The sequence below is a fragment of the Myripristis murdjan genome, chromosome 9 (genome assembly GCF_902150065.1).
Source record: "Myripristis murdjan chromosome 9, fMyrMur1.1, whole genome shotgun sequence".
NCBI lineage: Eukaryota > Metazoa > Chordata > Actinopteri > Holocentriformes > Holocentridae > Myripristis > Myripristis murdjan.
The window spans coordinates 27,800,567-27,823,332 of NC_043988.1; the positions used below are offsets into that span (position 1 = coordinate 27,800,567).

The 22,766-nt window shown below is 41.3% G+C and overlaps 1 protein-coding gene across 1 annotated transcript in view; it reads left to right on the forward strand.

The window, feature by feature from the left end:
* The window catches only part of hint2 (histidine triad nucleotide binding protein 2), a 390,237-nt gene that overhangs the window by 104,943 nt on the left and 262,528 nt on the right, over positions 1 to 22,766 (forward strand). Inside the window, 1 exon segment of the mRNA XM_030059357.1 lies at positions 817 to 867. Coding sequence (XP_029915217.1) covers positions 817 to 867 — 51 coding nt within the window.

Sequence of the window (22,766 nt, forward strand, 5' to 3'; positions counted from 1 at the left end):
CCCTGAATATCTGGAGAACCAGCCACTCCAGCAGGGCACATCCAGGTCCTTACTTTGTATTATCTTTGTTTTGTTTTGAATATGGGGAAATGATTAGGGTTTCTTGTCCTGTTCACCGGTTATGTAGCCCTTTAAATAAATGTAACCCTAACCCTAACTGAGACATGAGAAAGACCACAGGGTGGATTTATTTCATGTGTAATCTGTTTTTAAATATATGTTTACTGACACACAAGATGCAGATACATGTCACAAAGCCACAAGAGCGCGTATTGAGTGTAGTAATCACCTCTTGACATTTGACCAGCAAGTATTTTTTATTATTATTTTTTTTTATTATTGTAAATACACCTTTATGACTGCTAAATAATCATCTTGATTATGTTAGGTTCATTTGTTGATTTAGTCAATTTTATGGCAATTTCCTCTACAAAGAAGGCAAGGCAGCTTTATTTATATAGCACTTTTCATACAGCCCAGCAAGTCATTGTGCTTTACAAAAATCAATAAATAAAAAAAAAAAAATTTAAAAAAATACAGCAAGAACTCAAGATTGTGCAGGGAAGATAACATTGGAGTCAACTGCTTAAGTGCTAATCTAGTTAATGCTAGTGAGGATTTAGATTTTTTTTTTTTTTTTCATCAGCTTTGGACCTTGATTGAAGCAGTGTTTTTTTTTTTTTTTTTTTTAACCCCACTGCATTTTCCCATTCTTCTGGCAAGGTGGTGAAACCAGAAGCTCCCAATCACTTTAGTGATTAGGTATTGTAATTTCCAACCCTCCAGTGCAATAGTCTGGTGATGTATCGCCTAAAGGCACTTTGTGTGGAGAGGAGCTTTGTATATTAACAGTTGCCAATTTGGATTGTACCGACGCACATCCTAACATTCAAAAAGGTGCGTGCAGGACTAACACGGAATAGATGCTGGAAACCTGTACCTACATCTATAAAATTCGGTCTGACTCTCCCAAAACGACGAGTCTGGAAAGTGAAGGTCAGCACTTGGCGAGCGTGTGCAGAGGAAGGGCTGAGCGTTCATTTCTCTAGCTTAACTCAAGGGATCGCTTCCAAGATACTTTGGATGTCAGACCTCCAAATTGGCTTTTAGGAACAGAGAAAGAGAGTAGACAGGCAGAGTGAGATAGAGAGCACTCAAGTGTTTCCTGCAGGGGTCAATGTAAGAAAAGAGTTAAGATATAGATAGAGGAAAAAAGTGAGAGGCTTTTTAAAGTATTTAAAGAGGTGAACGGAGAGAGATACAAAGAAAGCAAGAAAGAGAGAAATAGAGTGAAAGTATTTCCTTTGGGGTGAGAGCTGTCTTTTAGAAGGGAGTCTGAAGATTGCGAATCCATTCTCCATGGATATTTATCATTTCCCTGTGGATGTGCATTCCCAGCCAACTGCACTTTATCAAGGTAGAGGGAGATAGAGGGAGGGGGTGGACGGAGAGGGAGAGAGAGAGAGAGAGAGAGAGAGAGAGGAGCCGAGGAAGAGACAATCTCTGTTGGGACGGGGTTAGTTTTCAGGACAATGTGCACTGAGTAATTGTTAACAGGACATCTGTAATGTTAATGGCCAATTTGCAAAGGATAAGCGATCTCTGTAATCAGTCTCCAAAATTACAGAGATGGGAGTGTCCGCCTCACTTATGCTTTGTCATCACACCAAAAATATAACAAGCGTCCTTTCACTTCCGCAGCCGATCGAGGAACGTATAAAAGGAGGAAAGGTTAATGCATCATCGTGACAACATTGCGAAATTTCAATGATGCCAAACTTTGGTGCCACTAATATTGTAATCAGTGAGACTGGCACAGGAAAGCACACCATAAAAACACTATACCTACATATATTGTGAATAATAAATGTAGCCTGTCAATATTATAGAGATTTGGCTATGCAACAAAACACTTACATAATGCAAACTTTTATCCAACTTTTATCCAATGTGTGAGTTAGCTGACTTTATTACAGGGCTTTACTTTAATCTGATTGGTCAATTAAAGCATTCTGTTGTCTATTATTTCTGATTATACAACAGATCCAACTGAGTGATTTCATTGGGCAAGAGGCATTCAGTGAGTGCTGATATTAAGTATAAGAGCACTTTGACATTTAACTAAATGTATTAAATGCTTCACAAGTGTTCGGTAATAACTGTCGTTTACATTAACTGCCGCAATCTACATTGTAACAAACTTCATACCGTAACAGTACACAGCAAAATCAGCATACTCAAATTAACACTGTCAGATTTGATTTTAACACTTTTTAAGTGTCTATATGGGTCCACACCAAAGAGTGTTAATTTAACTCTTTTTGGAGAGTTGGTACCTTAACACTGATCTAGTGTAATTATTAACTCTTTTTGGAGTTAAAATTTAACACTTCTTAACACTAGCCAGTGTTAGTTTTTCTCAACACTTTTATGTAGTGTTAGATACTGACTCTTTCACGGGGTTGTTTGTTAACTATATAAGTGTTACACTCATTTTAACACTGTAAGGTGTAAAATAGCTATTCTAAAAATATATTTAGAAAGTAAAATACATTTTTTAAAAAAACGAGATCATGTTTAGTAGAAACACGTTTATTTAAAACATGCACCACATGCCAACATTTAAAAACATTTTTTTTTTTAAAACATGTGACAATAGGGAACAATGTATGCTCTTTCACTGTCATTAGAATACTGCTTGTCAAAGGGTTTAAAATAGGTGAGCTGATCAATACAAATCAGAGAATTTTCATTATTTTGCTCCTCTATACAGTATGCATGAAAATGTTCATCAAAGTACAGTGTCTCAACAGTACAACCTATTATGAAAGCACGCTGTTCATGTATTACGATATTACAGATTTTCTTAAACACAGGTAGGTCATGGAATACTCCAGTGCATATAAACAGATCAACCTGGTACTCAGTGCCATAATTTCTGACCCAACTTGTAGTTGAAACATCTGAACATGCCTCTAAATGCAATGTCTGACACAGTAAGTAAGTTTTTGGCTGGATATAAACCATGTTGAAACTTTAAATGTTGGCAAAGAACTGAACAATTTTTGTGGTGCTTTTTTCACACAAAACATGTGAACATACTCAGTGAACAGTTTTTTTGAAAATGCTCTGACCTTTGTGCAGTGGTGGCATTTTAATGCTCTCGCAGCAGTCGTGCTCTCAGTTCCTTCACTCGTGGGCTTTCCTTTGTGTTTCCAACATCGATGTTGTAGACTGTGGTTTGGATGAAAGTGTAGAAACTGGAAAGAGCTTCGTCATAAGAGATGCTGAAAACATAGTGAGCTTTGAATAGTCCATCAAAAGCAGCCACCGATGTCAGAGCGTTGCATGGAAGAGCCTTCTGGTCCACAACGATGAAGAACCTTTCGATCTTCTTTTTTTGTTCACCGATGCAGAGGAGGAAGGGCTGTCTGGCATCAACTTTCTCCAGGAATGTAGTGAGGCTGGCTCCATGCTGTAGTTAGAATGACACAGATGCATATATACAGTATACTTAGCATAACATACCAGATTCCCCCTTAGTCCTACATCAACCTCCATCTCACACTTCTTTAAATACAACTGCAGCACACAAAAATTCTGATTTTGGTAGTACAAAAAGCTGATGTTACTTACCTTAACAAATCTTAGAAGATGGTTGGCTGCCTGTGCTGAGCTAATCTTGGGTGTTTTCTTCTGGCCTCTTGATGTAGGGGGCAGAAGGTGCAACAGCAAGAGGAGAGCTGACAGATCACTATCCCAGCCTTGGAGACAAAAGGGGTATTTAAGACAAAAGGGGGGAAAAAATTAGAAAAACAATATTACCTCTTTCTCAATACAGCTGCCATTTAGCTAAAACAAAAGCCTTGTGATAATCTCCTTAACAAAGCTGAAATCAGTAAGTTTTTGTTCAAACTGTTTAAAATAGCTGTCAGTGAAACTTCTTAGTAATTTTGAAGCTGCAGTCAATATTCAAATGACCATCGAGATGAATTCAATTATTTCAGGATTGCTAATTTAGGTTTAATTAACTGTTGCATATTAAAATGATTAAAACAAGCAACTGAGTATATTTTGGATAGAGAAAAACTGTCCATATTTACCGTAGTCATTCTCCGTCTCAGGGTCAAAAGCTGCCCGCAGCTCGTCAACATAAAGACTGGAGGGAAGACTCTGGCTTTCTGCGATGACTTTGGGCTTGAAGTACGAAGGCCACTTTGCAAGAAACTTTCCAGATACTTCGTCCCCAAACATCATGGAAAAATCCTGGTCAATCTTTAAACAAAGGCAAAATGTCCACATACAGATTACCTGCATTTAGAATGATTCAGTTTTCATATATTTAAAATATTATCAAATATTACATAGATATCCTTACCAATCCAGGTATGTCAAGGAAGCGAGGAAAGACATCCAGGACTGAAGATGTTGCATCCTGGTCGTGAACCAGCTTCTGTCTGTACTCAAAGGTGGCTTTCATCTTCTCTTTGACCACAGATTTATCTGTTGAGTGTCTGATTATAGAGAGGGCCTCTCTGCACTCCTCACCCAGGACCTGTTCACCAACCAAAAGTGATTCCCGTTGGGTTGTTGGACTGTCCTGGAAATCTGACCTGGAACGCCCGCGGTAGCCATCACGGGTGTTGCGTTGGACTGTCTTGAGTCGCCAAGCAAGATAGCCAGTATTTGCCTCAGGATCATAGTAATGTTCCTACTCACAACACAATTAGAGACATAGGAAATATTAAGTAGAAATGTGGGCTTATAACATAAGTATTAAAACAAGAGTTTTAGGATTTCAAAGACACATTAAAACTTACATATCCATTCTTTGAGTATGGATCCTCGAGATATGGAAAAAGGGTCACAATTCCCAGCGCATAACTGGTCCGCACACTTGTGAGTGGAATCCTCCTTTTGAAACAAAATATATATTACATTTGTGCCTAATTCATGTGTTTTCCTTAATCATTTGAAGTGATTTCTTACCCATATGATTCTGTCATTTCTGCAACCAGAATGTTGACCATCTGTCTACGAGTTGCATCTGACAGTGTCTTAGTTTTATCATACTCTTTGAAGATTTCTTCACCCTTTGGATTGGACCTCAGAACAGTATCCACCTTCTGCAAAAAACATGTTTTTACAAACTCAACTTCACGTTTAAGCAAACTGCATATTTGGAAAGTAAGCTTTGTCAGATTTATGTTAGTTTGATGTACTACACTGGTATGAGTTCCATGATAATATTTCATGGTGCTAATCTTTTTTTTATAATCTTAAAATCTAATACATTTGTAGATAGTTTTAAGGTTTACCTGTCTTGCTTCATTGCGATCCAGCTCTCTCAGGCCTCTCTTCCTGCTCTTTGTGGATGGGAGGATCACAGTGGAACCCGATGAAGTGGAAGAAGCTCGTGATGCTGAGGGGTCTGGCAATGAAGCTGATGATGCTGATGGGTCTGACAATACCGATGACTGTGATTCATCTTCCACCACATGAATGTTAAAATCTGAAAATTGTTCAAAAGAGGAATTCAAAATACACCCACACACTTTTTTACTACATTAAATAACTTACAGCCTAAGTCATCCACTTCATGGACAACGCATCAAACTTATTTAACACAATTTCCTAAAAATAAAGTGGTATTACAAAGTATTAGTTGAATATTAAGAGCAATACTGAGACCAAGGTTGAGTCAGTTGCAGCCTTACCCGTTACTGGGCACTGGCAGTATCCAACCTTGAAGTTTCGGACCCCTGACTTTATCAGCTCATCAAATATGTCCGCATCAACCTCAGTATCTGATGCATCGGTCAAGGCGAGCACACCTTCAGTTAGAAGTTGAGCCTGCAGACTAAATTTGTCTGTTACTGGGAGAAATCATAAAGAAATTAAATTAAGCTACCATATCAAGCATCTCATTTACTTGTATACTGAGGTATTTGAGCGATATATTCTTTGAGTTTAAAACATACATGCATACAAACCTTGTTGAAGAAACTGAAGGAAATCAAAGTTTTCATAAGTTTGTGGAACCTTTATGTATTTTTGGACTCCTCCATATTCCACCTTTGCCAGCATTTTCTGCATGCATTTCAATAAATTAATGAGGTTAGCTTTCTGGCCAAATGTAATTAAAATTAAGTAATTAATAGTGAATTTGAACTGTTATCACATCACTTTTACAACATAAGTATTTTACCATAAGAAATGACAGGAGAAGATATGCATCTTCCGTTATTCCGTTAAGAGAACCTAAGACAAGATGCAGAAAAGTTTTCGTTATTCGTAGGTCATATAACACTTAAAATTTTAGATACCATAAAAAATCTAACTCTTCACAACAGAGAGAGAGAGAGAGAGAGAGAGAGAGAGAGAGAGAGAGAGAGAGAGAGAGAGAGAGAGAGAGAGAGAGAGAAACTAAACAAAACAAGCAATAAATCAACACAAAATTAAATTTAAAGAACATTATAGGTCAAACATTGTGAACAATGACTCTGAAGGCACCTGAATCTTCAGTAAAAGACCACCTTAACACTGTGGAGATATAGGCCACTTGTGTCTGGTTGTGTTTTATGTGGCGATTCCCAGAGACACACGTTAATTTACCAGGGTTGCTTGTCCGAAATAAAGTTGAGATTTTCGTCGGACACACCAAAAAAGACAACGTGCTGTATCGGCACGGTTAGCTTGAGAGAAGCAGCCTGGGCAGCACCTGATCATACCAACTTGAGCCCAAACAACGTGGAACAGCAAGGCGGATATCAACATGCCTGCTGTCTGTCATGTGTTTCTGTCGACTGACGATATCATTCGTTAAGAAATAAACCCAAGGCTTTCATTACACCGAGCTCTCGCTCGGTGTCTGCGGTCAGCACACAGACTGTCGGGCTGGTTATCCGACACAGTTTGGGCTAACGCTAACTCCATGCTACAGCCCACAACACAAACTCTGCTTGATTAGCGTTTGCTTGTTTAGCAAAGATAAAAAAAAAATAAAAATAAAAAAAAAACCCAACAGGAAAACCCAGGTCTCAAACTTTTATCACAGCAGATACAGCCTTAACCATCAAATGTAAAGTTTTAGCGAACCGAATACCAACTGAAATCATCGCTGGTTTGGCTACTGTGGCGACATAACTTTGCCATGAGAGCGTACCAGTGGCTCGCCACTGAAGAAAGATCAGGTGCCAGAGGCGAGATATAAATATGAAAACCTAACGTTAACAGAAAATAAATTATTTTACTTAACTACTTACCGAAAGTCACGTTAAAACCGAGGTGAAGAGGCAGCCTGCAGCTTGGCCAGGGACTCCTCAGCCCGTGTGTGGCAGGGTGGGGGCGGGGTAAAATTTACACCTCAAGTGTCACATCCAGGTTTGGAGTGAAAAGTTAAGTAGTTCAGAGTTAATGTTACAATGATGACACTTAAAGATTTGATTTAAAGACATTTCGTTTTGACACTGTGTTTTGACACCAACCATTTGTACACTTAGAGTTACATATAAGGGATTTGACTCTATTCAGAGTATAATTAACTCTGCTTTTACTCAAATTTCACTAACACCAAAAATACAACACTTCTCAATTTGCTGTGTATAAAGGTCACATCTCTAAAAACATTATAGATTCTACAGCTTCCTGCGTTTTTGCCCAAACTGTTGACTGTAAGGCAGCGCTGCCTCCCAGGGTCGACCGAAACCCCAATAGACTGAAAAGTGCCCCATTGGAAAGCCCATTAGTGCGACGGCCCGTTCTCCAGAAAACAAATGTCCATTATTCCAAAACCCCAACAGTCCAAAAAAAAAACTCCACTCTGTACATTTGGTTAAATTTAGGCCGGGTGCTCCTCAGGTTAAGGTTAGGGTAAATGGGTGCATGCATTTCTCAGCAGGGATGTAAAATTTGGTATAACACCCAGAGTATTTTCAGAGTAATGGCTCTTCAGAGCAATGGCCGTTTGTTTTCAGGATAACGGGCAGCTGGACCAATGGGCTTTTGATCCAATGGGACATTTTTGGTCCAATATTGGGCAGACAATTGGGGTTTTGTTTGTAAAACTGAGGTTGTGCTGTTACACTGAATATCAGCACAGACATTAGGAATAACAGAGCTCCCTCTTAATTAAATAGCAGACTGTTGTCAAAGCCATAGTCAACTTGCAACCTCATCATCATATTTATTAATTCCAAACTAATGCACTTCACCAAATAAAGCCTCACTGCTGTGTTGTAGGTCAGCAGGCTGGCTGCACACACAGAGAGATGTCAGTTCAGTAAGTTAGCTGACTGGCAACACCAAAAAAGTGTGTCAAAAAGTTGTTCCGACTGCTAACTTCTTTAATTACTGGGTTCCAACCACTGCAGAGGAGGAAAAGTGACAAGTGCCTTTCCTCACTAGCCTTAGCTTTGTCTTTTGTAGGCTGCTTGGCAACCCTGAAACATGCACAGGGTGGCACGGCCCACCCTGAAAAAAAAGTTTGCAATTTCTTGGGTTACAGTGCCATCGTGTTGGCATGGAGGCCGATATAAAGGCTGTGTAATAAGCAGAATAATTCACTCTAAAGTGGTCTGTCATCGAAAAGTAATGACATTTCTGTCACATCTATCAACTTAGCCACATCCAAAAATGGTTCAGATGTACAATTTAACCAACATAGGCCAATATGTCAAAGAGAAAGAGAGACATATATATAGAAGAAAGAAGAAAAGGAGACGTTTACATGATATGTGCAGCTTCCTGAGCGAGCCCTTACTGTGTGGGGTTCACAGATTCTCACCAAGACTGGAAACCACCAGTGGCCCGAGAAAGTTGAGTTTACAGTCTGGTGAAGGCGAACAAGATAAGTCTTTGTTGTTTTGACTCATATTGTGTCATATTGGATCACTCGAGTACCTGTCACATTTGAGATCTTGATGTGGATACATGGCAGGATTGGCAGGATAATCTCAGTCGTACTGTTACATGTGTATTTCCCTGTCCGTGCCTAATCGTCCAGGGTGAGCAAATAGAGCCAAACATCTGTGAAATCCATCGGTACACGTGCAATTAAAGGTGGTTGCAAAATCAATTAGGGTTTGTGTGTGTGTGTTTGTGTGTGTGTGTGTGTGTGTGTGTGTGTGTGCAGCCTTAGCTAGGGTAAACTAGAGTCTCATGGATGAGAGACGGCATGATATATGTGAGGTATGGGTTTCTTTTCCAATTGCCCCATGCCATAGAAATGGATCTGCCGTTCTCCAGCTGCTCTTCAGGCACTTCAAACCTTGTGTATTTATTAAATGAAAAGAACATTTACAAATTAAAAGTTTCACTCCAAAATTAATCACATCCACCACTCTCACAAATTCTTGCCGACATGAAAGTAAAGGATGTTACAGGTAACTATTAAAGTTATGAGTCCTCCCGCTGTAGTTCTGAATTGCAGATAGAATCATCTTTTTTTTTTTTGGAAATATTGGCTGAATAATGTCAGGCATTTTTTTCCCCCAAAAAACGGTATTTGCATTTTGGAATTAAACTTCAAACGTTGGTAACTGTCATTTCAAGGAATTTATGAGTTTGAGCAGTTATCTTTTTCTCTACTGGGTACACATGGTGAAATGGTGCCTTTCACTGACTCTCCTGTGGGGTGGAAAATGTCTTCTTTGCATTGCGACAGTAATAGCCACCCAAAGTGAGCCTGATTTGCAATTCAGAATTAATCAGGGGACATTTTTACATTACACTTACATTTTTAGACATTGCGGTTATACTCTTATCCAGAGCAAGTGAGCAGTCAGAGGTACAGTGTCTTGATCAAGGACACTTTAACAAGACACCTGAACCATGTTACAGAACAAAACTCTTAACTGCATGTCACTCATCATAGTGAAGCCACAGTCTGGACATTTATTCTGCTTCAATCATGCATAAGCACTGAAGGCTATGCTTAAATATTATATAGCGCATCCAAATAGTACATTTTAAAGTTAAACTCTGTCTTTGAACCTAGCTGAAAAATAAAAAGTGGGAGCTATCCTAGGGCTGAAAAACTATCATCACAACTGCTTCTACTGCTTCTTTGAAAAGACACTGTGTTGCTGTGCGGGATGGACTTTCATTTAATTTCAAAACAGGCAAATACAAGATAAAAATCACCTTGTTTTAACACATTCTCATCCCCAGCTCAGCAAATATCGGAGCTTGATGGCGCCACTTTCACATCTGGTACCGATGCCAAAAGTGCCCCTTGGCATCAGGGTGAGACGCATCGGGATTTCTTGATTTTATCACGAAGGTTTAGGCCACATAAACCACTTGCTTAAGGTTAGAGAAAGGTTAGTTTTAAGCAGCAAAGTAGAAACTGGACACAGTCCCGGTCACACATGAAAGGTCTTGCCTGAGACAGGAATCGAAGTCCGGCCTCATGCGTGAAGGTCCTGTGGCTTCACAGAGTTTCTCGCGCTGTACACTACCGTCACCATCGCTTACATCTCTCACTGACACCAAAGAGTGCCTCTGGCTTTTAATGGGGGCTTTTGCTGTCGGTATCAGATGCCGAAGGGCGTGACCAAGCTGTGGTTATTTTCTGCCACACCACATTTTTCTGTCTGTCACTGCCAGCCTGTCTGTCTGTCTGTCCCTTTGCCCCCCCCTACCTGTCTTTCTCTGTGTCACTGTGTCTGTCTCTCTGTCCTTGTGAAATTTGCTGTCTCTGTTCTCACATTCTTTAAAGTGCTAATGCATGAGTTCCCACCTGTTTTGATTTGGGTGACATCTTTGTTTGCTAAGCGATCTTTGCTGTGGTGTTTCTGCGCCGCACTGAGATCATTCATCAACCGAACAGCATGGCCGGCACCGAGACGTCTTCCTCCTTGGACTCTCTGCTGATTAAAACTTCCCGTGATTGTGGCTGTCCAAACAAACTGCTTTTGCTGCAGCTGGAAGCATAAAACACATCAATATCTGTTCAGCGCTCAGAACTGGGAATGCAAAAGCTGTCATGAACTGGCTGCAAGTCACTGTTGTAACAATTCGGATGGCCGATAATAATGGTAATTATTAACACATCTCAGATATATCAACGTTGGCGTTTATGTTGGCCAATGTGGCAAAAATGTGCAGCAGATTCCATTGTTAATAATACTTTACTTTTATAGTACATGAGATGGCAGAGTAATGGAGGCCTGTAACTGAGCAGCTGGCTCTGTACATCGTGTTGAGACGTTAATAAGTTTATTATTTGACTTTAAACATATTAAGCCTTCAGTACATTTGTATATATATATTTTTAAACCTAACTCCTAAATATTGATATGAGTATTTTCCCCAAAAATGCAGTGTTGGTCAGGTGCAAGAAATGATGTACAAAAAGCTCCCGTATTCATTTGCATCAAAACTCAAATTGCAGCTGCAACATTTAACAATAAAATAACATTTCACTTTTTTTTTTTTTTTTTTTGTCATCGTTACACATCCCTGTTGTCAACACTGTTGCTGCAAGCTAAACAGCTTTGGTACACATATGCACAGCTCTTCCTCTCTCCCTCCCTTCTCTTCTCTGTGTCTCTTTGTCCTCCTCCTCTTCCTTTCCTTCTTCCATGTTCTTTCATACTCATATCTTCCACTTCCTTCCATGTTGTTTAACTTACCAATTTACTGGGTCCTCTCCTCCTTTCTCTCCTCTTCCTCTGACCTCTCATTCCCTCCTGCTTCTCTTTTTCCTTTCTTTTCCTCCATCCCATCGTCTTCCCTTCCTGCTTCCTTTCTCTCTGCATGTCTCTCCCTTACCCTCTATTTCTTTCTCCTCTTTTCCATCTCGCATTTTCTTTATTCATCTTCTCCACCCCTCCCTTTCTCTCTTAGCCACTTTTCTGTTTTGCTTTCATTTACTTCTTACTTACGCCCTCCCCCTCCTTCTCCCCCTTCCTCCTCCTCCTCTTCTTCATCTCTTGATCACACCATCAGCTAGGGGAAGTGGAGCTCATTTAAGACTCTAATTCACAATTACATGGACAGGGGCTTAGGTTGACCCTGTAGACGCAGTCATACACAGTCTCCCACTCTGTCTCTCTCTCTCACATACACACACACACACACACACACACACTCTATCCCTCTCCCTCTCTCTCTCTTTCTCTCTCTCTCTTATACACACACACACACACACACTTACTTGCCTGGGTACTGCTCCCCTGTGTGATTGTTATAGTGAAAGGTTAATTCGAGTGTAAGGAGCCCAAGGCGATGGCCGGGAACGATGGAGTAGAGAGAAAAAGAGAGGCAGAGAGAGTGAGAGACACTGATAGAATATAGAAGAGAGAGAGAGAGAGGAAGAGAGATGATTCAGTTCAGGGAAAGCACCCGCTGTGAGAGAGAGAGAGAGAGAGAGAGAGAGAGAGAGAGAGACGGAGAGATACAGCAAGGGAAAGAGAGAGAGAGAGAGAGACTTGAGTGCTCGGAAGCGATATTTAATTAGCCTTGGGTGACTAGCTGACTTGGTAGAAAAAGGCCACTCTCCCCGCGCTGCTCTCTCCTGTCAAGTACCCTGTTAGTGAAACCTCCGCTGAGACAGATGGAAGAGGAGGAGGGAAAAAGAGACAGCGAAAGAGCAACAGATGGAGAGAGGGAGGGCAAGCGGCAGAGAAAGGGAGAACACGATACAGACAGACAAGATAGAGAGAAAGAGAGAGGAGGGAGGATAAGGAGGGAGGGAGAGGGGGGGAGAGAAATGCGCCGGGAAAATGGCGTAAGGTAAGGTCAAGGAATGTGGGAAGCAATTTAATTTGTGATTTAAAACTCATTTCTATTAAAAATTACCGCTGTTGATATACATCCATGGATGAGAGGCAAGGATCTGCTGCGTTTAGCCTAATCACGCAGCCAATATCTGACAAAAATACGAACGAGCAATACATCAAAAACGCCAAAACATCCTAAAACCAAGAGATAGCTCCCTCACCATCTCTGAGTGTGAACAACACAACACAAATTACCTAAACACACTTGAAAGCAACTAAGTAATGGTCATACTTATTTTGTAGGTTCTTTTGTATGCATAGTAATACATGAGTCCAGCAGCCAGCAGGTCTGTCTCTGTTAAACTCTGGCTTGCCCTCAAATCTGCTGTTTTGCATGTTTTTAAATAGCCAATTTGACCACTCCTGAGAGAAAACTTGTCAGGATCTGCGCAGGCCTTTCACTGACAGTGTATTTTATTTGCAAGCTGTGCTGAAGCTGAAGGTAGCAAGGCTGAACGCTTTACAGAGAAATATTTCACTTGCCAACGATGAGTAAAATAGTCTATTAACTAGCAAAACACTTCCACAGCAGTTTGAATTGTGGAGGAATGTGAATGCCAAAAAAAAAAAGGGATCTTCAAATTCAGTTGCACTGAAAAATAACAGCAGCAGGTGCCACTGTGAGCTGCGGGTCATCCGCTGGCCATATAAATGTTAGCACCACAAATATTTTGGACATGCACAGTTCAACAAGGACGCAATGAAAATCCTACATCTTCTCAGCCACATCAGCACAGATGTTTGCCCTTCTGGTAGGTATAAAAACTCCCCTTGAGGGTCAAGGAGCGTCATTCAAAAACGAAACCATCTTTTCTTCTTTTTATCTGATTTCTCTTTGGACAGTACAAGTGTAAATATAAGGCTGCTCGGCCAACGTGTCTAGGAAGTAGTAGGAGGCAGACACAGGACAGCATCTTGAAGGTCCACTAGGCATACACAAGGGAAAGTAGTAAACAAAAATCTCAGATCAATTCAGTTAAAAGAGAAACTAGAAAAGGTAGTTTGAAGTGAAGTATTCACCCATACATTCATCTGACAGAGACAGGGGAAATAAATAAGGCTACACTGGGTTATAATGGGAGATTGTAACACAAAAACACTTTTCATGATTTAAAGGAGGTTTTGTTGGGGGTTGAACATTTTGTGGGTTTGAGGGCACTTGTGTTTTTTTTTTTTTGTTTTTTTTGAGGGGGGGGGTGCATTTTTTTTTTTTTTTTTTTTTTTTTTTTGATTTTTCATTTATTTATTTATTTATTTATTTATTGCATTTTTATCCCCTGAGCTCGCAGACAACAGAGGATGTCAAGGTTAGGTGGTTAGAAATTGATGGCCAAATTCCATTACATTGACACCATACAAAGATGTCAGAGGTTTTTTACAGCCTCAGTGCCCTCAAGGATAGACATTTTCCTTTGCATGGGAATGGGAATTCTGTAGCTGCAACGGATCAGTTTCACAGGTCTTCAAATCCCCCAAAAACCTGGGTGGGTCGTCATATTTTCCCCCTCAACATCCTCAGTGCTTCCCTTTAATACATTCCATGAACCGTGGTGGCTGTCCGTGGTTGTTTTTGTTGACCAACAACACCAAACCTGGCCTGTCAGTCACCTACAGCACATGGAAAAAGAGCGCACACATGCACATGCAACGAACCGCTCACCTCAAACATCACCTCAACCCCGAAAACCAGACCATACTAAGCAGTCAGTGCTTGTTAAATGAAACTTTGGGACAGTAAACAACAAGTGTGTCAGGGCCTGGTGGACGGATGTGGCAGATTTCAGATAGTAGCTGCAGTTTTACCTGGAGGTCATTTGTCCAGTTTTAACCAGGTGGCTTGTACAGGATCCACCAGCAGACTCTAAAATCCTCTGTCCTTGGGCGTACTCTTAAACCTTAATGTCCCCCTCCTCACCCACTGCAGGCCCCTTGTAAAAATGGGAGCAGCCTTGACCCACCCAGCAGCATCAGACTATCAATGAAATAATGTACATGGCCCTGACTCTTGACAAAAACATTAATTTTGTCAGCATAAGGGGACTCGGTGGTGGCTCTGGCAGGGAGAGCCCGTCGCGCTTGCCTCCAGGGCAAGAAAATTATGCTTGCCCACTTATAAATGTTACATACTACTGACAGGCTGTGTCCGACAGGCTGGCAATGTGGTTCTCAGCCTGTTGGACACAGCAGTCAAGAGGAGGACGAAGGAAATTAGACCATCTAATTTCCAAGAAGCAGAGGAAGAGAGGAAATGGGAGCAGAGGGAAGTGGAAGGAAGTGAGAGAGGAGTTGAGGATTGAATTAATAAAGTGGAGTTTGGACTTTGTTTCTTGTCTTCCACAGAAATTGTGTTCATTAAAAAAAAATAATGTTTTTAATAGAAATATAACATTTTTATATATTTTTTTTTTAGGGATGATCCACTTTGTTCAGCGTAAGCATTATTATTATTAAATCTGAACTCTTATATATTTGGCCAGGCTGGAATAACTTTTATCTGAGACCAGCAGCTAGTATTAGTCACTCTCTGGTGGAGAGATAAAGTTTGTTGGGCTTAAATGTTAAAAGGCGCCTCTTAAAAGACTTTACTGAGCATGTGCCCACTAAGCAGCGACACTGCAACTACAAATGTGACTACATGTAGGTAAGTACTGCATGATTGCTATTGTGTTATTTTATGTGATATTGAGTCAGTGTATAGTTATGAATCTGATTTACTATATAGTGAATTCTGCTTCAGATAATTATATTTCATGCAAATCCAGATACAGGTTCTAATTACAATGGCGAGGAGGTAATTATAGCCAGAATTAGGCGTTGTACCCGCCTTTACCCCCTTCCAGACTTTCAGTGTTTATTTGTTTGGCAGATTTGGAAATTGAGCTTGTGCCAAGCTGGTTGCAGTTTATCACAGATTACTTGAATTAGTTTTTTTTCTGTCTCAGTGGGTTTCTTGCACACCTACTTCTCTGTAAAACAGCATTCGAAAGCTTCCACTGCCAAACAGCAAAGCTGACCTGAAATGAGGTGAGCCAGAACGGAATGGGGCAATTCAACCCGCGCCCAGCACGTACGCATCTACATCCATGCCAACTGCACATGTGGTGGAAGAACTAAATCCTTCGTTTAAAGAAAAGCTGTGTGAAGACTCAGTGACACTACAGTGAAAAGGTATCAACACAGCCAAATGTGCATGAACCTCTGCAGAGAAATTGCCCAGATTGTGCAGAGAATAATGTTTGCAGACAGAAGTGGAAGTATCTGTGAGAGATTTGCTAAAGAAAAAAAAAGTTAAAAAAAAAAAAAAAATGTAACTTGTCGCAATAGCTACTGTGCCTTGAGCAAAACACTCAAATTCTAGTTCCAGACTGTGGTGGTACTGGGCAACTTGCAGGTGTGTATGCTGACTTTTTCCTGGATAAATGAAGGTTACACAACTAGCCACAGGCCTCAAGTTCCTTATCAAATGTCAGCGTCTCCTTCTTAGGTGTAAGGGAGAGAGCTGCTTGACATCAAGAGGCTGCTTATGAGCCTCCACAAAACACTCAAGTAGCACCTCCTGCAAATCAGTCTCCAAACAACCCCAGACATGTTTTATAAAGGTCAAGCAGCAGCTGAGGCAGCCCTGGAGAAGCTCTGCAGTGCTCTCCAAATCACATGCAGTCCTCCAGCCAGAGGAGGGCAGCACAAAAGTGCACTGAAAGCTTCCTTGCAGAGGAACAAAAATTGGATAAGGGTGAGGAGGGATGTAAAAGAAAGAAAAACGAGGCGTACAGCTGATGATGCCTCCACTTGCCACCTCTCCTTGCATCTTATCCCCTCCTATGTGAAATGCAAGCTGAAGAGGCAAGGATGAGATGTGAGCACGGAGGAATTCAAGCAACATACAATTTCCAAATGAGAATATATAAATAAATATGTATATAAATAAATATGTAATCCAATTCCCAGTGAAATAAAGGAGTACAGTATTGCATACCGAGTCATCCCAATGCATATATCATCACATATTACCAAATCATCATAGGAATTAAATGCACAGGAATGCATAGGGAGCACAAAGGATGCAACTGTGTTTCAATGCTCTTCTGGAAGTCCCCTTTCCCTCCTTACTCCACATTTAATGAATTGAGACCTCGGCAGAGGACAAAGATCAGTTTCCAGGTCACAAGCTGGAGGATGGAGGAGTGAGGAGTAAGGAGACTGTAAATAGGGAGCCCCCTATTTACACCCACGTCCACCCATTGAGTAGGAGGATGGAAGAAAGACAAGAAAAGAGAGATCAAGGAAAGACAGGTGATGGGGAAAATAAGAAACAGACAGGGAGCAACACAAGAGGAGAGGAAACTAGCAGGGAAAATGGAAGGAGGATAAGAGATGGGGGAAAAGAGCGATGTCTGTGAGAAGAAGAATAAAGATGAGTGGGGAAAGGAGGGGAGGGCAATAAAAAGTATTCTTATGCCACGCAAAGGAGTAAATGAAAATGAAAAGGTTGAAATCAAGAGTAACAGCAAATACAGCATGAGCAAAGCAAGTAACTGTTATCATTGAATAACGCGGACCCAAGTGCAGAGGCGACACCAGACACAGGAGATGTACGCCTGGTTTTATTGTCTTTATGAAAAGATAACAAAAACACTTTTTGGCAGAACAAATAACCTAAGGTCAACTAGATAGCCCTGACAGGAAAACAGGTATCGGGTGGAGAAATCAAGCCACACATACACACTCGCCAAAAACCAGAAGCAGAGGAAGAGCACAGTTTTGCAAAAGGCCCTATGTGAGCTGAAGATGAGCAGAGAAAAGTCCATGGCGGAGTCAGGAAGCTCGTGCCAAGATCCTGTGACCTGCAGTGAGGCAGAGGGACGATTTATAAGAAGCACACCCATCAATAAGTCACATTCATCGTTGTCAGTGTTCTGTCCCTGCTGTGAGAGGCATTCCTCACATGGATTTTTGTTTCCTGCTGATCTGTGGCAGCCGGCACCGCCAGCACCTTGGACAGCGACCGGTGGTGCATTCAGGGTCCTTGAGCGCGAGTTGTGACAGAAACTTTGAAGTAAAACATAAAAAGGCACTAAAAAGGTTAAGTCCTTCGAAGTCGCATTTAAGATGAGATTTTTACGAGATGTTGCCCGTTTACCCAGCCCGGGCTGAGCTGTTGGGTCCGACACACACTGGGAAAAGAAGAGGGGAAAAAAAAAAAAACTTGTCCCAGCATTCACTGAGACAAATATTCAAGCTCCTTCTTCACAGTACTTGAGCTGCTCCACCACGTAAGCTACCATAATGGCTCTAAAAGATGCAAATATATCAATTTTGATTCTATCTGTCTCTCTGTGTTTATTTGACTGTCTGCATGTGTGTTTGTCTGTCTACAGTATTTAGCTTTGTCTGACGGGCTGTCCATCTCTTTTGGGCGGCCATCTGTATATCTGTATTTGATTATCTGTCTCTGTAATTGACTGTCTGTCTCTTCGTCTCTCTGTCTCCCTCTCTTTGTCTTGCTTTCTCAAGTCAAAGTATTTGTGTGCACCAAGATATGAGTTTTACCCTGCTTAATGTGTGTGTGTGTGTGTGTGTGTGTGTGTGTGTGTGTGTGTGTGTGTGTGTGTGTGTGTGTGTGTGTGTGTGTGTGTGTGTGGTGGGCACACAGATGGCAGAGCAGAAGATGATTAGAGTGGTATTACACTGGCACTGGGTTGGCTCGCACTGCTTTAATTACCTAGCGCAGAAAACACACACACACACACACACACACACACACACACACATGTGAACAGACAGAGAGACATGCGCATGTACACACAGACACACAAAATATATGCAAATACATTAATGTAGACACCCACAGACATACAAACAAAAACAAACCCACACACAAACTGAAACACACACACGCATGCATGCATAAATACACACGTACAGAAAAGTAAGCATGCAGACACATACATGCATGTGGACATATACACATATGTAAGTAAACCACCTTGTTTTACTGTGTATTGCAAATAATAATAATAATAATAATAATAATAGTTAAAAAAAAAAAAAAACAGCTCTACTTTGCTCAAAGCACTTTCATGGTGGCTGCTGAGACATTTGAGGATTAAAACTCTCAGATTATGACTCTAGTTGCTAACTTACTGCAAATGAGAAAATGCCAGATGATATGTCTGTAGAAATGACTTGATGTGACCCACACAGCGTAACTGAGGTTCAAAACAAGACTCAGCGAGCTTCTCGCATGGCCACCAACTTCATTTTGCACTCTTTCCCTGTATGTGTTCCCTGACTATTCACAAAAACGAGCGATTATTCTACAATTAAATAATTTTAACAATTTGCATCGCTTTATGCATAATCATAATGTGCTGTGAGAGCATTTTCCTCTGATGTTGAACTTTTTTTCCCCAAAAACCAAAACTGACAACTTTCTGATAAATAAATAAATAAATAATCTTGGTTTTGGTTTACTGGTTTCCCAAGTGTGAGGAATGCCTACTTAAAAAAAATTAATTAAAATTAAAAAAATAATAATAATAAAGAAAAACTCAAAGCATCTCAAAATGCTCTACAGTAATGAAATTTAATAGCTACCTGGTTTATCTACAGCAGAAATCTACATTTGTTTGCATTTGCCTACCTTGCCTTACCTTATGTTACCTTGCAAATATTTGTTGCGTTTGCTTACCAAAGTTATAATCACTTCGCCAAACAGGAGCTGCACTTTGCATAGCTCTGCAAATGTTGCTGAAATAGAGATAACATGAGTGATTGGTGAGGCCAGAGTGACTCCACTCTGCATTCAGGAGGGACAGTTTTCTTGAAACTACTGGCTGCAGTTCATTATTTTTATTATTTTTTTTTATGCCACTCTCTTGTTTCCTCGATCAAGGCGCTCTGATATATTTGCTTCAATCACATGCCATGACATTACATCACATTAGCTGTTATTTGTCCACCAGGAGAAATTCATTTCCACAGCAAGTCAGACACAGATAAAATCCTTTATTACCTGAACACTTAACTCGACACAGAGCAACACGCCGTGACAGAGGGAAGGCGGACATAACAAGAAGCTATTTCACATGGGGGTAGATGAAAAGAAAAAGAGACAGCACAGTGCATCATGAGTCCAAGCTGCTTTTAAGGGTGGCGGCTGCAAGTGGGACAAAACTTTTTTTTTTTTTTTTTTGGACTTAAAGAATTTCCATAGTGGGACACAATACCTGCGACCTGTGTTAGGCCTCCATGGACATGTGAATAACACGCAGAACAAATGTAGGACAACAATACACATCTGAGCAGGACAGCGAGGAGAAAGTGGAGGAAAAGGTGCCAGCATGCCACTGAAGACAGGAGATAAATGGATAGACAGAGAGAATGCGGTGTATTTCTTTCTCTTGCTGGGTACTAACTTAATCTGCAGACACTGGGGACCAAGAGAGGATGCTGAAGAGGGAAAGAAAGAGAGAGGGGGAGAAAGAAAGGGAAGAGGAAGAGAGGGAGGGGGGGTCAAGAGCTCAATCTATCCCTCAGATGAAAAGCAAACTGCAATCGGCGCGGCACAAACATGCGTGTCATCCCCGCAAATTGGTTGTGGTTGGTGGCTCGCCAGGGCCCCTTCTATCTCTTTTTTTCTGTGCAAATGGCAGAGAGATAGAGAGGGAGAATGAGAGAGGGAGAGAGAGACATTTATATTTCATTTGACCAGACGCCGCAATGCCAGTTAAATTGATGTCGCAGCCCTCTGGAGGGCGGAGGGTGTAAAGATGGTAGAGGGAACAGAGAGAGAGAGAGCGGGAGAAGTGCAGGAGAGCAAAAAGATGAAGAAGGAAGAAGAGGGGGAGGTGGAAGAAAAGCCAGACGGAGACGGGGGAGAAAGGAGTGAAGGGACCAAGAGAGAGGGTGGGGAAGCGAGAGGGAGTGTGAGAGGTTAATCTAGAACAAATATCCATAGTGACAGAACAAGAGGGCCGGATGCGGCGAGTTGTTACTGGGAGTGGATAAGAGGGGATTTACACAGCGAGTGTGAAAAGGGAGGGAGAGGCGCCGGAAAACAGAGAGGCAGACGGCGAGCGGGGCTGAGTGAAAGAGACGGCAGAGAGACAAGGACGAGTTTAGACACCGACAAAGGTAGATCGAAGACGGGGAAAAAAAAAAAAAAGGAGGGGGAGACGGTGAAGAGAGCAAGTCGTGGTACAGGTATGACAGATGGAGAGGGAGGGAAAGAGGGAGGGACACTGAAGACACAGATCAAAAAGACAGAGAGAAATGGATAGAGATACAAAGAGAGAAAAATGGAAGGAGGCAGTGAGAGAGAGAGAGAGAGATGAGATGAGGTATATATGGAGGCTGTCACACACCAAGAAGTAAAAGCCGAGCGGCCGGAAGATGAGGAGAGACTCTGAGATTGGGAAGTTTCCTGATCCTCTGGTGGCTCTCGACAGTATTAAGGGCTGAGCTGAAAGTCGATAAAGAAAGGTCAGGGGACTCGCGTTTTCACAGGAGGCAGTGAAGGACACACACCACTGATATCCTCGATCCCTCTGTCAGAAACACTTTCAGATAAACATAAACTGTTTGGACAGTTACATCCATCGCGCCTCACAGCAAACAGGTGTTCACAGAGTAAACTTATAATCTGACCGTATTAGAGTTATAATCTGAGAACATGGGATATTATCAATGATAAATCACGCCAACGCAAAGGGGAAGTATTAAATGTGGAGACAGACCCATTTTGGTTTTATTTGCAGCCACACCGCTACATTATGTCCACACTAAAGCACATTTTACCGCTGAATGTAACATTAATGTAAAAATTAAAGTGTGTGTTGTTAAAGTGTGCACGACCTCACATAGACGTGACGCAAAATTGAGAATCCTGAGCAGGAATGCAAAGCCGAACTTTAAAAACACATCAAATTTTGTCAGTTTATTCTATTTGGTTCAATTCATCTTTATTCATATGGCATTTTTTTTTTTTTTTTTACAGCAAAGTTGTCACAATCTGCTTGACAGTTAGAACAAAAAACGATGTTAGTGACGTAAAACAGGTAGAGAAAAGAGAGGATAGAGGAAATTAACTGTATAGAATATGACAGAGGTAAACGATAGATTGCGCAAAGAAATAATGTGCAGAGATGCGATTTTCAAGATTTTTCAGCTCCATCAGCGGGAGGCTAAGTGAGATTTTGATTTCAAATCCCTTAAGTCGTTTCCACACTTGGAAATGCAAACCCAAGACTGTCTAACTGCCTCACTCCTTTATTTATTTATATTTCATGTCTTCACTGCCGCAATGCCTTTGCAAACCCCGTGCTTGCAAGCTGTGGTCCCCAGACACCCAGGACTCACTTGCTCGGTGAACTTCTGACTTCAAAACAGGAGCTTTCACATACGATTAAACATAGAAAACTGTTTGGGTGAACCGATTTGGTTTCCCCCAGTCAGCCCAAGGTTTGAAAATGCCCTCGCAGCCACAGAGCAAAAGGTGATCTCAACAAGTTAGAGAGGAGAGGTGAGCACAACTCCTAAATCTAACCCCCAGGTGCAGGATCAAAAAAAAAAAAAGAGTTGACTGTGAGAGAAAAAAAAACGAGGGAGAGATCTGCAAGGTAGCTCACAATACTTTAATGCCATTTAATTATTAGGAGCGCGAGGTGTGGAAATCTCTCTCTCTCTCTCTCTCTCTTTTCTCTCCAGTCGCTCCATTTTGCATGAATGTCAAACAGGAAGAAAGGTGCAGAAACGACTTCCTCCTCCATCAGTAAACTAGAATGCAACGCGGCTACAAGCTAGGTTGTGCTGCGGGTAAGAGATGCGGGGCCCTTTGCTTTATCCCGAGTGAGAATACTCTCTCTTTCTTGCTCTTACTATGCTATCACTCTCTCTCCACCCACACACGAGGCCAGCAGCTGAATGCCGCACAGCTCACACCTCTGCTCCGGGGGTCGTCAGAGGTTATTCTGGGGAACG